This window comes from Harmonia axyridis, chromosome 2 (assembly GCF_914767665.1).
Source record: "Harmonia axyridis chromosome 2, icHarAxyr1.1, whole genome shotgun sequence".
In the NCBI taxonomy this organism is placed as follows: domain Eukaryota; kingdom Metazoa; phylum Arthropoda; class Insecta; order Coleoptera; family Coccinellidae; genus Harmonia; species Harmonia axyridis.
Genome location: NC_059502.1, coordinates 7,244,456 through 7,262,376, shown reverse-complemented (window position 1 = coordinate 7,262,376; position 17,921 = coordinate 7,244,456). Strand labels below are relative to the sequence as shown.

The 17,921-nt window shown below is 36.6% G+C and overlaps 1 protein-coding gene and 5 non-coding genes across 11 annotated transcripts in view; 1 reads left to right on the top strand and 5 right to left on the bottom strand.

The window, feature by feature from the left end:
• The window catches only part of LOC123674164 (FH1/FH2 domain-containing protein 3), a 186,454-nt gene that overhangs the window by 6,549 nt on the left and 161,984 nt on the right, over positions 1–17,921 (top strand). For 5 of the 6 annotated variants that reach the window (XM_045609085.1, XM_045609083.1, XM_045609080.1 and 2 more), the window contains exons 2-5: positions 4,576–4,632; positions 5,022–5,187; positions 7,948–10,924; positions 11,519–11,555. In XM_045609085.1, coding sequence (XP_045465041.1) covers positions 4,576–4,632; positions 5,022–5,187; positions 7,948–10,924; positions 11,519–11,555 — 3,237 coding nt within the window. Of the gene's footprint in view, positions 1–4,575; positions 4,633–5,021; positions 5,188–6,433; positions 6,685–7,947; positions 10,925–11,518; positions 11,556–17,921 lie in introns of those variants that run through there. The other variant, XM_045609084.1, reaches the window with a different exon arrangement.
• On the bottom strand, positions 11,887–11,959 carry Trnaf-gaa. The gene has a single exon. It is a non-coding gene; the product is annotated as a tRNA-Phe (tRNA).
• On the bottom strand, positions 13,144–13,216 carry Trnaf-gaa. The gene has a single exon. It is a non-coding gene; the product is annotated as a tRNA-Phe (tRNA).
• Trnaf-gaa lies at positions 13,354–13,426 on the bottom strand. The gene has a single exon. It is a non-coding gene; the product is annotated as a tRNA-Phe (tRNA).
• Positions 13,564–13,636, bottom strand: Trnaf-gaa. Its single transcript has one exon. It is a non-coding gene; the product is annotated as a tRNA-Phe (tRNA).
• On the bottom strand, positions 13,774–13,846 carry Trnaf-gaa. The gene has a single exon. It is a non-coding gene; the product is annotated as a tRNA-Phe (tRNA).

The following is a 17,921-nucleotide window of genomic DNA, read 5'->3' as shown; positions in this document are numbered from 1 at the left end:
GGAATAACCCGCGAGGTATTTCAGGGCTTTTCTTTTATTCGTTTCCTGTCTACTTCATGTGTACATCCGGTCGCTTATTATTAAGATCGCTCACTCCGGTACTAAATTCTTTTGTTTACGATTACGTTGAATCACCGGGTATATTAAGGTGATATCGAGATCATTAGGTTGGTATTTTGTTTGCGGTAACTCATCTGATGTATCATTATTTGGAACTGTGTGAGCTCTCAAGTATAATCCTTAGAAAACATAGAATCATCAGATGTATAATTTTTTTGAAATGAAAAAAAAGACATTGACGCGCAAATGACGCATGAATGAACGACCGTTCAAAAGCTACCGAAGTTTTGTAGGAAGTTTGCAATTGTTATTCTATAGACGGTGATTCAAGAGTCCAGGTTATAAATTTATGAAGCTTGTTGAAATGAGAAGCTTTTTCAAGTAATTTTTTTTCTATTTATGATCCCTTCGTAGATACAGACTGTTGAACTTGAAAGTTTTTTCATTTTTTTTCATAAGATTTTAATGATTGAAACAGCTTTTGAATTTTGGAGGTAACAGCCTGAAGCCGAAGGCCAAGATACAAATATACGAGTTTGAAAAAATTTGTCATGAAATTGTGAGGCATTTACCCGAGAATTTCTCGTTGAATGGATACGTCAACAAACAAAACTGCCGCATTTGGAGTGAAGCTAATCCTCGAGTGTATGTCGAAACACCGTTACATCCAGAAAAACTGACAGTTTGGTGCGCTTTATGGGCTGGTGGAATCATTGGTCCGTACTTCTTCAAAAACGATGATGTCCAGAACGTTACAGTCAATGGTGATTGGTATAGAGCCATGATTACTAACTTTTTTATCCCTGAATTGAACAACCATGATGTCCAGGAGCTGTGGTTCCAACAAGACGGCGCAACATGTCACACAGCTTGTGCCACAATCGATTTATTGAAAGACACGTTTGGTGACCGCCTAATTTCACGTTTTGGACCTGTGAATTGGCCTCCAAGATCTTGTGATTTAACACCGCTAGACTACTTTCTGTGGGGCTATGTGAAGTCATTGGTCTATGCAGATGAGCCACAAACTCTTGACCATTTGGAAGACAACATTCGTCGTGTTATTGCCGATATACGGCCACAAATGTTGGAAAAAGTCATCGAAAATTGGACGTCCAGATTGGACTACATCCGAGCCAGCCGTGGCGGTCATATGCCAGAAATCATATTTAAAATGTAATGCCACAAGATTATCTTGCGGATGAATAAAACTCATGTCAATCGAATAATCCATCGTTGTTTTATTGCAATTTAAAGTTCTATAGCTCTGAAAAAACACCCTTTACTTCTGTTTAATTTAATTTGTTTCCATTTCTGAGCTTTTATAGGTTTCAAACCTCAGCTCTTATTTCATGTAATAATAATAAAAAAATAATAAATACCCGACTTAACTTGATATTGAAAAACTACTACTTGACTTGAAATCAAGTCAAGCTCAAGCAAAGTAGCTTGAAAATCAAGCCAAGCCGTGAATCCCTATTATTTTCGTTGGCTCGAAATCTGTATCAGCATCCGAAGCGACAAAGATCTAATTCTGCAACAGCCAGAGAATAATAGCTGACCGCATCAGCTGCAACGAACAAGTCGAAACTCCAATCCTAAATGACAATGTCCTCTTTTAAATCCGAAACGTTTAAGACGGGGCAAGGTCATCTTCTGGAGATGGCGTAGAATGCCGAGTGGAAATATCGCGCGTTATTTTTAGGACGAAGATTGTCCGAGAGCGACGAAAAGAAGCCAGCCCGCGGGATGCTGGAGGTATTTAGTTTGCAGAAAACTATAGGTAAAGGTGCGTTCAGACGGCGCGAGTCTGTCCCGCCAGGCGGAGTCAGGCGAGTGGATTCTGTGTAGCTTTTTGAGCGCTGATCTTGGGAACTATACGCTCTATTAGTGTGACGTCACACACCGCCATTTTTGGTTCTCCTGTCAGTGTTCGGAATCCAAACAAATGAATTGTCATTCAAATTAGTACGGTGTCGTTGAAGGAATTGGCTTATTTTCATAAATAAGAGTATTTGAAGAACGATTTCAGTATTAATTGATAGACAGAAGGAACGAGGTTAATACCAGTAAGTTTGAATTCTCTATCATTCCCAGATTTTGTATAAAGCCGTGTTTATTAGTTGAACTTCATGTTCGAACTTACTGGCATTAATCTCGTGCCTTCTGTCTATCAATTATCAGTAAAATCGTTCCTTAAATAATGTTATTTATCAAAATAATCCAATTTCTTCAACGACAACGTACAAATTTGATTGACAATTTGTTTGTTTGGATTCCGAACACTGACAGGAGAACTAAAATGGCGTGGTTTACACATTGACAGCTTACTTGTCCAGAATGGGGTCCAGGTTGCAGTCTCATCAGTAACAGATCGTGGTACATAGGCGTACAACTTTGCTTCCGCCTTTTTTTTCCGAAATTCGATGCTTTATTCCAAAAAACTGGTTATACATTTATTATAATATGATTCTAAGATTTATCTATCGATGGCCACTACTTTCTCCCATCCTTCGGCAGCGTACGAATCCCACTTTGAAAGAACTGGTCATCTTTTGAAGCGATCCAAGAATCAATCCAATTTTTTACTTCTTCATAAGACCAGAAGTGTTGGTCAGCCAGGCCGTGTGCCAGTGTTCGAAAAACGTGATAGTCCGGGAGAGCAACGTCTGGAGAATACGGCAGGTGGAATAGGACTTCACATTTCAACGTTTTTAAGTATGTCTGGTCCCACCCAATACTGAGCATGACCTTGGAACCGTGAATATTCGGTTTGGCGGTCTACGTGGAAGCATGGCCGGGATATTCCTATGATTTTCTGCGCTTGGGATTATCGTAATTAACCAATTTTTTTGTCTTGCAAGCAGCTGTTCACAAGCAATCAAACGCCGTTCAACATTTCTCGGCTTCAACTCGTACGACACCCAATTTCCTTGTTTCTGAATCATCCCCGTGACTTTCAGGCGTTTTGAAATAGCTTGTTGCGTCACTCTCAATGATCCTGCCAATTCTTGTTGCGTTTGACACAAATCTTGATCAAATAATGCCTCCAATTCTGCACCGTTCTTGAAGCGTTGAGACCATTCTCGGCAAGTTCTGTCACTGATAGCGGCCCCATCAAAAGCATTTGATAGCATTCGATGGGCCTCAACCGCAGATTTCTTCATATTGAAGCAGAAAATTGAAACCTCCCGCAAATGACGAGAATTTGTCTCGTAAGCTGACATGCTGCTGAAAGTTCTAAAGGCTTTGAGACAACCTGACGGCTTGCACCAGCCTACGCGTCTGAACACACCAAAACGCTTAACCTACTACTTTCCAACCACAAACCAACAGCAAAACCACTATTGGCCTGTAATAAGTAGCGAAAACGCTTTGTAGCGCTCTCTCATACCACAAAAATGTGGGACCACATTACATTTCCTTACTAATTCTCTACTTACCACACTTCGACCGTGATTTTGTAGTTGATTAGTGGTTGGATAGTGGTAGGCAGGTACCTACGTGTGCGTAAGGCATAATAGTCAGAACGGCTGATGTTGGACCAGACTTTGGACGACGTCCAAAAACCGAAATGTAAACTACGGATTAAATGAAGGAACTCATTGTATAGAAATTTATGACGTTCGATAGTCATGCACTGCGGTGAATTTGTTTTTCCGAGTAAATTACTCAATAACTCCTGGAAATCTGTTGGAAAAAACACTGAAAAGTGAGCTGATTAGCATCTAGGAAGAATGCTACGCGCTCTAAAAATATATAGATGTTTGAAAGGTCTGATATATGAATTAACTGACGGAGGAAATGAAAAACCTTTCAGCGTGACGATTATAACCTCACTTTCGATAAATTGTCAGCCTAATCGGCCAAACAACCAAGACAGTTTGGCTCTGCTGCGATTTCGATGCGTTTTGATTCTGTTTTATCATTTTCGAGCGGAATATTGAGCTAGGAATGTTATTAAATGATCAGGATCGAATCTAGGGATTCATCAAGCCAAGTAGCTTGACATTTTAACCAACTAGGTTAAAAATCAAGCCAAGGCGTGAATCCCTAATTGACTCAAACGGTAACTCTCGATCGAAAAAGATCAGATTAGGTTCTGTGTTCTCCAATAGATGCATGAATGACGAGGGCTCGAAAGCTCCCTACAACAAATCAATTCCTTTTCTCGAATGTAATTTTTTCTTTATGATTCACAAGTAAAGCAGTTTTTCTAGATAATCATTGTCTGGATGTCTGACTCAATATTGTGGCCTGCGTTCAAATGAACAATCATATCAACATATTTTACAATCGACGTATCCAATTCATTTAATTCGAACAATAAACTGCAATTTCTATTAGAATGAACTCTATCAATGATCCCTGCAAAGTATATCAAATCGATATCTATTTTTAAAGTCATATTATTAATAGCTGCTGGATTATCTTTCTTGAATTAATTTTTTTTTTTCAGTCGGGTGAGCTTTCACTTTGTACAATTTGTTTTTAAGCTACAATGTTTTTTTGCAGGCACCATGGAATAAAAGCACATCTGCAGGAAATAGTAAACTAACCTCCCCATATAAAGTGAGTGAATATTACTATGAATTTTCAGTAATAACGGGATTTGCAATAGGAATGATAAAATTTGAAATTTTTATAATGGCAACACTGTTTTTTCGACATTTATTATGTCATCTGTGTTCATAAGGTTATGTCATTCCTAATTTATCATTTTGAAATTGAAAAGTAAATAATATATCTGAAAGAAGTACGAAAACATTTTTTTTTGTTACTAAATTAATCATCTCTGAATTGTTTCAATTATTTTCTTCTCCGATGAACATTTTTGTTTGGAAAAAAGACAAGTTTCTCCGTTAGTTTCATGAATGTTCTTGGAGCTTTTGCATGTGACACCAACCTGCTATGTAAATTGACGTATTTTCCGTCTCACCATTTTTTTTAATGTTTTTCAGTACGAATCTAGTGGCGTGGGCAAAACTTCTGGGACAGACGCCAGGAGCAAGCTCGACGACGAGAAGAAATCAACGCCGACGCTCAGAATCCAAGCGCCGAAGTTTGGAAGTAGTTTGTACAATGCTGGACATCAAAGAAACACAACCTCCACTTCAAAAGACACAGGTCAGTTACAATCGATGATATTTTTGTGTTTATATAACTGCGAATCATATCAAATGGAATAAAGGAATAAAGCTATCAGTCGACTTGTAGACTCTTGATTTATTCTCACAAATTTATTGCACTCAATCATTTTCATTTGCTCCTGATTTCTCAATCAATTGATCCAATAACATTATGTTGTTGGCTTTATCTTTGTCGAAATAGTCAATCAACAATATACCGAGCAAGTCCCAAAATATGGATGCCATAACCTTGCCAGCTGATATTTGAGATTTTTGATAGCTTTCCACTTAATTGACGCTCTCTTTGACTCAGGAATGTAGCGAAACATTTTCTACTGTTTTTCCTTTCTCATATAACCTCGGAGATATGTTCATTTAGGTTAGCAATAACATGACGTCGGCCATAGAAAAATTCGTTGCCAGATTGTCAAAACAATCCCTTCACTGTTTCCAAATTGAATTTTGTTATTCTATTCAGAACGTCCCATTTTTTACCGGAAGATCAATTATTATTGAATCAAATTATAGCAGATGAAAATAAAATCGAAAACAACCAAAACAAATGCAATAAATACCCAAAATCATAATAAGTACATCGACAAACTTTAGAAATTGCCGGCTCTGTATACGTTTGCAAGGTGAATACACTTGCCATACGGATACGTCATCAGTGACGTCATGCCTTTGCTAAAATAAATTTACTATAGCAATTGTTTTACCCGAATCAAATTTAACGATAAGATTAGATTATTGGATTCTACTCATTCTTGAATGTTATTTATGAAAATTTCAGGGGGAGTTGGCAAAAGCTCAAATTGTGAAAATTGAAATTATCGTTTTTACTAATTGAAGGGGATTTGAGTAGAAGAATGTCCTGTCTTCTTACGAGAAAAACTTTCGAGATGATACCAATCTCTCCAAAGTTTCTGCAATAGATTTGCTACATCAATGAATCAAACCCTTTGATCTACCGACAAAGAATCTTCCAATAAGAGACACAATATCTCCGTCAAACTAAATTATAGAATCTAATAATAATGAATGAATTCGATCACGTCAATTTACTCCCTAATAGTAGCATCGAAAATAATTTGGCAATGCGGTTGCCCTCTGTGGCACATAATAATGAGGCGTCTACACCGATTATGTAATTTAGACACGTTTATACCGTCCCGTCTCATTAGTAGACACTTTTTGGCGCTAACAAGAATAAGGACCAGAATGGCTCATTAAACGTTCGACGGTTTCGGTAACGTTCTTCTGACGTAATCGCTGGAACGTCGTTGTTGCTCAATACGGACAATTAAACTGTAGTGTACCGAAGGAGTATTTGGAGCGAGAGATGAACGGTTTGAATAAATGGATCAGGATGTGTTACAACACCGACTGTGCCTAGGCGTCGGACCGAAATATGTGGATTTATAGACCCGCCAAAACCCTATCCAGGTCGTTTTAGCTGATTTCAAAGTGGTGTTCAACAATTAAATGGGAAATAGTAACTATTTCACTCATGATTAAAATATGTTTTATGATTTCACTACCAATGCCTTTTGAAAGTACATATATTGGAATTGAATTCAATGATTACATGCTCTTCATACTTTCGAAATCAATGGACTAGTTTAGTGATAATACTATATTTGACACGATAAAATTAAAATATAGAGCAAAACTGATAAATCAGTGAAAAAATTTTGAAAATCCATCAATAAATGACTGAGAAATAGATTATTTAAATTTACGTATTTTAGCGTCTTTGGTCTCCGACTCGTCTGTGACGTCACGCCACTTGCTTGTGATCGCTACACCATAAATTACGTTTAAATACTTAGCCGCGCCAAGGCTCTTGCGCCGTTTGTAGTTGTACAGTGTAGTTTTAACTCGAGTTTTGTTTTTATGTCACCATAATGGAAGAAGGCTTCGTGAAAGGACAAAGTTATTTTTACTCAATAACTTATTTCCAACCAACTTACACCTTAGTATTTTTATTATCAGAAATAGACAGCTAGTACTGATAGGTACTTACATCAAAATGATCTTCACACACATATGAAGTAGTTTTAGGTCCAATTAGCCTCATAAATTTGCACCACTTCTTCCTTTGATTCATGTCATTTGGTACATGAAAAAACAATTTATTGGGGTTTTTAATTGTCGTGCTTGCACACAATTAAGGCACAATACAATATTTGTAGGACTTTTTTTTATTTCAGCCATCGTGTAACGAACAAAACACGACACTAACGGCACAAGTGATTGTACACCAATGAATTCGTAAGCACTCTGCGAATACCAGTCGCCTCGTGTAAGTGGCGTGACGTCACACACTAGACGCTGTGTACTATGAAATTATTCTTCCAAGCGCAACTTCAAAGTCCCATAATTTTTTCATTTCTAGAGATATTTCAATGATTCTTCCACATTTTGTTTCATTTTACTTAAATTTTTAGAATGAATCCTTAACAAAAAAATGAAAACTAGTCCATTGTACCACCATAACGAAAGCAAAATTTCTGCCTGGTTGTAGATATCACAGTTTTAGCATGAATCTATTTTCGGGGAGTATTTTTGGTATCAATAAAGCAAATTTACTAACTGAGAAAGAAATCGAAACACCCAGAAGGAGAAATTTAAAATTTAAACAGCTCCTTCTGGGTGTTTCAGTTTCTTTATTGTCAGTTATTATGCATATATCCAAAATGAATTCTTATTTTTCGGGAAAAAAGTAAAGTTATAACAATTCATCTTTTTCTTTCAGGCAACTACTCCAATAGAAGCGAACTTCCACGTTTCAAACCATCCCTAGACAGAAAAGAATCCCTCCATCCGCCAGTCTCGTACAGACCCTTCACCAAGACCACACCAAGATCCCGTGATCCCAGCCCAGTAGACAGAAGCACAACATCATCCTCCACCAGTTACAATCGCTTGGCACCTCCTTCCGTCCGCAGATCTGTAAGCAGAGAAAGGACCAACTCCACGTCTTCCATAGGTTCCATTAGTACCACCACACCAAGATACGGAGGAAGATCGTCTCTGAACCAAGATGATTTACCAAGTGCTAAAAAATATTCTGGTATCAGTAAGCCAGATAAATATGAAGACAGTACCTCGAAATATAAGAATATTGGAAGAACAACGTCAAGGGAAGATCTCACGGGCTCATCAAAGTACATCACGAGTAGATTCCTGCCAAAAAATACGATCGAAAGAAGTTATAGCGGTTATTCGAGGGGATCTTCTTCTCTTGCCAAAGCCAATGAAGCCAGTAGGAAGAACAGGGAGCTTCTCAACGTTATTCAAGCCCAGCAAGAACGTGGAAGAACCAGCAGATCAGTTAGTAGATGCTCTTCGATCAACTTCGATGACATATCCCAGAGATCTTCAAGAGGAAGTACCTCTGAAACACCTTCCTCGCAGAAAGAAGTGGAGATGGAGACGATAAATGTTGTTACTAGAGCGACATCACCCACTCTTTCTAAACCTACCTCACTCCTCAAACCAAGAAGAATAGAGATAGCGAAAACTATCGAGAAACAAGTATTAAGACCGAAACACAAGCCTGAAATGGAGGACAAAGCAATACAGTCAGACCGTTTGGATGATACCACCAAAAATTCTAAATTCGCTGGAGCTTCAAGGATAACAGCCACCTCGTGGAACTCTATGCTCGATATGAAATTCTCTAGTCCCAACAAGAAAATCACCAAAAGTAGTTCTAATTCTAGTGAAAGTTCAGGTAACGAACAAAGCAGTCCTAAAAAGAAAGAAAGCAGTCCTAACAGTCCTGGTTTACCAAAGAGCAGCTCAAATAAAAGTGTGGGACATTCTTGTGTTCCCGAAGAAAAGTCCAAATCTGCAGGGGGAAAAAACGAACGTAAACTATTGCCACCTCAGATTCCGACCAGAGACTCATCGGCTAAATCCATCACCAATCACTTATCCTCTAGCAACCAAAACAAAGATTTCAGAAAGTCAATTCTAAACATGTCTGATCTGGCAAAGAGAAAGGTTGGTAGACGCAGCAATTCGGTGAGTTCAGCTGATTCGGAGTCTGAAAATGTGAAAGATTCGGAGGCCACTGATATTTCAGAGAACCTTACAAGCTGTAGATCATTCCATAATAGTACTTCTCTTGGTTCCAAATTACCCCAGAAATTAGGTTCTGAGAAGAACTTGAATAATAGGAGTAGAAGGTCACCAAGTTCAGACTTGAGTTTATCGTTGTCTTCTGCTAATGCTAGTGGAAATGAAGAAGAAACGAAGGCTAAACCTGTTGGAGAAACAGCGCCAAAAGAACAAAATTTCAGACAAAACGAAGGCTCTTCTTTGAGCCAAAGCAGTAACCTAGACAGCGCTCAAGCTAAATCATTCCTCAGCAGAGCTCTAGCTCCTGTTACCAATTTTTTCAAAGCAAAACAAGAATCGGAGGAGAAGGTGAAATGGGAAATGAGTAGCAGTTCTGAAGGAAACGCAGACAGTAACTCGCAGCACCGAAAACTTCAAGAGGCCAGTGACGTACAGGTCAAAACGTTGAGGGTACCTTCAATGCGTCATGTACCATCTGGGGAAATACCTTGGTGGTTGGACGAAAACGCAGAAATACCTGAGGGAGTCAAAACTTACCCCAATTGGGTGAAGGAAGATGGCACCACTGCCGACGGGAGGGTTGTGTACAGACTTAGGAAGAACGAATCCGGGAACTCATCTTGGTGGAACGATTCTAGTGAGAATTCTGAAGCCAGGCCAGCACAGAAAGATAAGAGTCCGAATTTGCTTTGTGTGCAAGAACATTCTGATGAGTACGGAAAAGCTTTGTTCAAAATAAGGAGAAACGATTCGACTAAGAGTGGATGGTGGTTAGACTCAAGCGAAAATTCATCAGCAGACCCTAAGAACGTTGACGGAGAGTACTTAGTCCAGAAAGATGAGAACGGGAGGATATCATACAGGAAGAAAGATCCTACCGACGCAGATGGAAATACAGTTTACTTACAGCAACAGACCGACGAGCACGGAAAAACCATGTACAAAATAAGGAGGAACGATTCTTCGAAGAGTTCTTGGTGGCTGGATTCCAGTGAAAGTTCAGGACCGAAGAAAAACCAAGTGCTAGAAGGAGATTACGTGATACAGAAAGATGAAATGGGACGAGTACTGTACAAGATAAGGAAAAACGATTCGATGACTAGCTCTTGGTGGAACGATTCTAACGAAAATTCCAATTCAGGAAAGCTAGAAGGGAAAGAGGGACAGAGCCAACAGACTCTTGATTCCGAATATTTGGAGTTACACAAGATCAGACATATAGATTCTGGAGAAAGAGCTTGGTGGTTGAGTAGTCAAGAGAATATAGCTGAAGCTTCTCAACCAGATACCGAAGGTGTTCAGTCTTTGATAAAGATACGTCATCAGGATTCGGGAGAACCTGCTTGGTGGCTTCAGAATGAGGAGGGAGGAGATCCGGTTCCTTTGGGAGATAGGGCTAGTCCTGAAGGACTTGAGATGCCGAAGGATGAGGGTAGATTGAGTCCTTATGATAATGTGCCAGAGAGCAAGGTCAGGCCAGATACCTTGTTTATCTCAAAACATACGAATATTGATGACATATTGGGAGGTGCGTCTCAGATGTGGAGTCCTTTGATGGAGAGACTGTTCGGTTACCATGGTGATTCTAAGAATGGTGGGAACGTTATTGGTGGTGATGTAAATAATGGACCAGGAAATATGGAAGGGTAAGTTACTTTTTTTGTTGATGAGGTTTTTAGACTCAGCTAACATAATATAAGGCCGATGCTGATCGTTCTGTGCATTATTTCAATTGAAAAATCAAAATCAAGGAATTCATGAACTGTCAAATTGAAGAATTCACAGAATTTGTATCGCTGTTCATGTTTTTATGTATCTAACTTAACCTAACCTAACAAAAGTAGTTTATTGCTAGTTGCTATAAATATCCTTGGAAAGGAGGATTAATTTCACCTAAATGAATTACAAATTAGATATTTGGGTATCTTTAGATTTCTCATTTTGGTTATTCATTATTCAACATAACCTATAACATCATATGCTTCTTATGGCTACCTACTAACTCTTTGCAATCATATAGTTTTTGTTCTGTTGCAAAGCATTTGCTGATTATTGATTTTTTTCTGAGTGAAATATCCAAATGATAAACGAAATATTGTGATCTTAATTTAAATGGCGGATGCGCTAGAATAAATTCAATTAAGATTAATCACTCTCTGAATCTATTTCTTCCTCAAGCTCCTTCTTCTCTTTTATATTCAGTTCATTCACCATTAATACCGAATTATTTTCAATTACAGATATGATGGTGCAAAAGTCAAGTATGCCAACACAAAGGTAAGTCTTCTCAATTTTCAACTATAACCTTCTTTGAATCAGTAACACAGCAAATTGCTGGAGTACAATATGTGCACAACATACATTAATTGGAATGTTTGATTTGCTGGAAGACTACCCAACAATCATCATAACGTATTTGAACGGAATGTAAGAAAAATTTTATTGAGAAATGCGATTTATTTACTATCGACTACTGAATTATGACTTTTATGAAATGAGTGCTACCTTCAAGGTTTATCCCAATTGCAATAAATTTCTTACAGCCACCTTTACTTATTTTTAATAGATATCTAAACAATAGACAGAGCGAGCTGAAGTAAAAAAGTATTGCCGAAACCCGGGATCGAACCAGGGACCTTTAGATCTTCAGTCTAACGCTCTCCCAACTGAGCTATTTCGGCTTATAAAATACTTATGAAATTTGTGATACTAGTGTAGAATTTCTAGTTACTCAGATAAATTAGCTTTCGTCAAATATCAAAAATACCTATAATTCTCTATGTGGCTCCAAAAAATTGGAAAATCCTTGTCTTTATACACATTATATGTGTTAATTCTACTTGATATTTTGTGTATTGATTATTTTGTGTTCATAATTGCATTTCTGCATTGCATTTATAATTTGTATGCAATAATCTTATGTTTGTATGATACCAGTAGCGGATCCAAGATTTCTTTCAAGGGGGGGCGCACAGTACCGAATTCACATGTTATGAAGAAGGAATTGTTCAAAATATTGAAAAGTCTTTTTTCAATATTTCAACCCCCTGGACCTGTCACTGTATGATACGTCTTGTAAAATTTTTGAGGGGAATTAACTAGAGGCCAACATTATACATTAGTGATATTTTGACCTATATAGTAGGTTAGAATTTCAACACCGCGTGGCCATTGTGTTTTGATTCCTCAATTTATAATTAGTATCGTGGTAAACAAATGAATGAATACTAGAGTAAGATGAGATAGTCCATGAATACCTACTTACGAAGTAGTTTTTTTTTTATACTTATTATTCACACAACATATTTCGATAGAGAAGTAATGAATGGAATATTTTAGTCACTAATTGTAAAAGTGAACTAAGACTAATCAAAAAGAAGAAAGAACTTTATTGACAATAAGAACTACTTAGTTTTCAAGGATTTGGTTACGAGCTGAAATGGCAATTCCTATATCTATTTATGACTTCCCAAAAAGACGCTGAAGAAAAATCATTAGCGAAATCCTTTCGTTGATAATAATAATGTAGAAACATGACTTACCGTTATTTTTTGTTGCTCCGTATTTTTCTTAATTTCTGTTTCCATCAAAGCTTTAGATGAACTTCACATCAAAAAGAATTCCCCGTATTTAAAAATTGTTTTATTACCAACAGCTTATGGTTATAATAATTTAACATTAAATTTAGGAAAAAATGGTAAACAAGAATTTGTAACACATGAGCAGAAACATCTGCGCTCTGATTGGCTGCAATCGATATACCGAAAGACACGGGCCATATATTATGTGTATTATTTCATGAAGTTTCAATGCATTTTTGTCGATAAAATTTGTTGTCGCAAGAACAGAATTTAATAAAAAGCACTGCCGAAACCCGGGATCGAACCAGGGACCTTTAGATCTTCAGTCTAACGCTCTCCCAACTGAGCTATTTCGGCTTATACATAACTTATGATTTTTGTGACATGAGGTTGACTCACAGATTACTCTTAGATAAAAAATGCTATTTATCAAAATACAGGGAATACCTTTTGACTAACATTAGAGTGAGCGCGTTAATGTTAATAAAAAGCACTGCCGAAACCCGGGATCGAACCAGGGACCTTTAGATCTTCAGTCTAACGCTCTCCCATCTGAGCTATTTCGGCTTATACATAACTTATGATTTTTGTGACATGAGGTTGACTCACAGATTACTCTTAGATAAAAAATGCTATTTATCAAAATACAGGCAATACCTTTTGACTAACATTAGAGTGAGCGCGTTAATGTTAATAAAAAACACTGCCGAAACCCGGGATCGAACCAGGGACCTTTAGATCTTCAGTCTAACGCTCTCCCGACTGAGCTATTTCGGCTTATACATAACTTATGATTTTTGTGACATGAGGTTGACTCACAGATTACTCTTAGATAAAAAATGCTATTTATCAAAATACAGGGAATACCTTTTGACTAACATTAGAGTGAGCGCGTTAATGTTAATAAAAAGCACTGCCGAAACCCGGGATCGAACCAGGGACCTTTAGATCTTCAGTCTAACGCTCTCCCAACTGAGCTATTTCGGCTTATATATAACATATGGTTTCGATGACATTAGTGTGGACATGATGATTACTCCTAGACAATGATTTTTGGAAAAATACCATAAATGCCTATTGCTCAACATTACAGATAAAGATTGAGCTATTTCGCGTCAGGAGATATAACGATTTTTAGAGGCAAATTCAATTTTTTCCAAAATTTCGAGTTCAAATTTCTTTGAAAATAGGAGCTCTACGAAGAATCGATGAGCGGTGCCATAATTGACGATCTCTGATTAGCCGAATTTCGATCTCACCTGAAAAATTTTTTGTCCAAAAATTTTCGTTAGAAAATTTTCTGAAAAATAAAAGTTCCTTCAAGGGAATATTGTATCATTTTGTTGATTGATTCGACTATGTAGATTACGAAAATGCTTACAGTTGGGCGATCAGTACATTATTACATAAATTATAGGCAAAAATCTGTAATTTTTAAAGAAAAAATTGATAATTTTCCCGAAGCTGCCACTTCTTCTAGACATGGGCTACGCACTTGAAACCTCACTATGTTTTAGAGCGGAACTTGAAGTTTGGAAACGTTTTTATTTGAATGGTCTGTGACGAATGATTCAGGAGATATAACGATTTTTAGAGGCAAATTCAATTTTTTCCCAAATTTCGAGTTCAAATTTCTTTGAAACTGGGAGCTCTACGAAAAATCGGTGAGCAGTGCCATAATTGACGATCTCTGATTAGCCGAATTTCGATCTCACCTGAAAAATTTTTCGTCCAAAAATTTTCTTAAAATTTTCTATACCTAACCCTTAGAAAATTATCTGAAAAATAAAAGTTCCTTCAAGGGAATATTGTATCATTTTATCAATTGATTCGACTATGTAGATTTCGAAAATGCTTACAGTTGGGCGATCAGTACATCATTACATAAATTATAGGCAAAAATCTGTAATTTTTAAAGAAAAAATTGATAATTTTCCCGAAGCTGCCACTTCTTCTAGACATGGGCTACGCACTTGAAACCTCACTATGTTTTAGAGCGGAACTTGAAGTTTGGAAACGTTTTTATTTGAATGGTCTGTGACGAATGATTCAGGAGATATAACGATTTTTAGAGGCAAATTCAATTTTATCCCAAATTTCGAGTTCAAATTTCTTTGAAACTGGGAGCTCTACGAAAAATCGGTGAGCAGTGCCATAATTGACGATCTCTGATTAGCCGAATTTCGATCTCACCTGAAAAATTTTTTGTCCAAAAATTTTCGTAAAATTTTCTATACCTAACCCTTAGAAAATTTTCTGAAAAATAAAAGTTCCTTCAAGGGAATATTGTATCATTTTGTTGATTGATTCGACTATGTAGATTACGAAAATGCTTACAGTTGGGCGATCAGTACATCATTACATAAATTATAGGCAAAAATCTGTAATTTTTAAAGAAAAAATTGATAATTTTCCCGAAGCTGCCACTTCTTCTAGACATGGGCTATGCACTTGAAACCTCACTATGTTTTAGAGCGGAACTTGAAGTTTGGAAACGTTTTTATTTGAATGGTTTGTGACGAATGATTCAGGAGATATAACGATTTTTAGAGGCAAATTCAATTTTTTCCCAAATTTCGAGTTCAAATTTCTTTGAAACTGGGAGCTCTACGAAAAATCGGTGAGCAGTGCCATAATTGACGATCTCTGATTAGCCAAATTTCGATCTCACCTGAAAAATTTTTTGTCCAAAAATTTTCGTAAAATTTTCTATACCTAACCCTTAGAAAATTTTCTGAAAAATAAAAGTTCCTTCAAGGGAATATTGTATCATGTTATTAATTGATTCGACTATGTAGATTTCGAAAATGCTTACAGTTGGGCGATCAGTACATTATTACATAAATTATATGCAATAATCTGTAATTTCTAAAGAAAAAATTGATAATTTTCCCGAAGCTGCCACTTCTTCTAGACATGGGCTACGCACTTGAAACCTCACTATGTTTTAGAGCGGAACTTGAAGTTTGGAAACGTTTTTATTTGAATGGTCTGTGACGAATGATTCAGGAGATATAACGATTTTTAGAGGCAAATTCAATTATTTCCCAAATTTCGAGTTCAAATTTCTTTGAAAATAGGAGCTCTACGAAGAATCGATGAGCGGTGCCATAATTGACGATCTCTGATTAGCCGAATTTCGATCTCACCTGAAAAATTTTTTGTCCAAAAATTTTCGTAAAATTTTCTATACCTAACCCTTAGAAAATTTTCTGAAAAATAAAAGTTCCTTCAAGGGAATATTGTATCATTTTGTTGATTGATTCGACTATGTAGATTACGAAAATGCTTACAGTTGGGCGATCAGTACATTATTACATAAATTATAGGCAAAAATCTGTAATTTTTAAAGAAAAAATTGATAATTTTCCCGAAGCTGCCACTTCTTCTAGACATGGGCTACGCACTTGAAACCTTACTATGTTTTAGAGCGGAACTTGAAGTTTGGAAACGTTTTTATTTGAATGGTCTGTGACGAATGATTCAGGAGATATAACGATTTTTAGAGGCAAATTCAATTTTTTCCAAAATTTCGAGTTCAAATTTCTTTGAAACTGGGAGCTCTACGAAAAATCGGTGAGCAGTGCCATAATTGACGATCTCTGATTAGCCGAATTTCGATCTCACCTAAAAAATTTTTTGTCCAAAAATTTTCGTAAAATTTTCTATACCTAACCCTTAGAAAATTTTCTGAAAAATAAAAGTTCCTTCAAGGGAATATTGTATCATTTTATTGATTGATTCGACTATGTAGATTTCGAAAATGCTTACAGTTGGGCGATCAGTACATTATTACATAAATTATAGGCAAAAATCTGTAATTTCTAAAGAAAAAATTGATAATTTTCCCGAAGCTGCCACTTCTTCTAGACATGGGCTACGCACTTGAAACCTCACTATGTTTTAGAGCGGAACTTGAAGTTTGGAAACGTTTTTATTTGAATGGTCTGTGACGAATGATTCAGGAGATATAACGATTTTTAGAGGCAAATTCAATTTTTTCCCAAATTTCGAGTTCAAATTTCTTTGAAACTGGGAGCTCTACGAAAAATCGGTGAGCAGTGCCATAATTGACGATCTCTGATTAGCCGAATTTCGATCTCACCTGAAAAATTTTTTGTCCAAAAATTTTCGTAAAATTTTCTATACCTAACCCTTAGAAAATTTTCTGAAAAATAGAAGTTCCTTCAAGGGAATATAGTATCATTTTATTAATTGATTCGACTATGTAGATTTCGAAAATGCTCACAGTTGGGCGATCAGTACATTATTACATAAATTATAGGCAAAAATCTGTAATTTTTAAAGAAAAAATTGATAATTTTCCCGAAGCTGCCACTTCTTCTAGACATGGGCTACGCACTTGAAACCTCACTATGTTTTAGAGCGGAACATGAAGTTTGGAAACGTTTTTATTTGAATGGTCTGTGACGAATGATTCAGGAGATATAACGATTTTTAGATGCAAATTCAATTATTTCCCAAATTTCGAGTTCAAATTTCTTCAAAACTGGGAGCTCTACGAAAAATCGGTGAGCAGTGCCATAATTGACGATCTCTGATTAGCCGAATTTCGATCTCACCTAAAAAATTTTTTGTCCAAAATTTTTCGTAAAATTTTCTATACCTAACCCTTAGAAAATTTTCTGAAAAATAAAAGTTCCTTCAAAGGAATATTGTATCATTTTATTAATTGATTCGACTATGTAGATTTCGAAAATGCTCACAGTTGGGCGATCAGTACATTATTACATAAATTATAGGCAAAAATCTGTAATTTTTAAAGAAAAAATTGATAATTTTCCCGAAGCTGCCACTTTTTCTAGACATGGGCTACGCACTTGAAACCTCACTATGTTTTAGAGCGGAACTTGAAGTTTGGAAACGTTTTTATTCGAATGGTCTGTGACGAATGATTCAGGAGATATAACGATTTTTAGAGGCAAATCCAATTTTTTCCCAAATTTCGAGTTCAAATTTCTTTGAAACTGGGAGCTCTACGAAAAATCGGTGAGCAGTGCCATAATTGACGATCTCTGATTAGCCGAATTTCGATCTCACC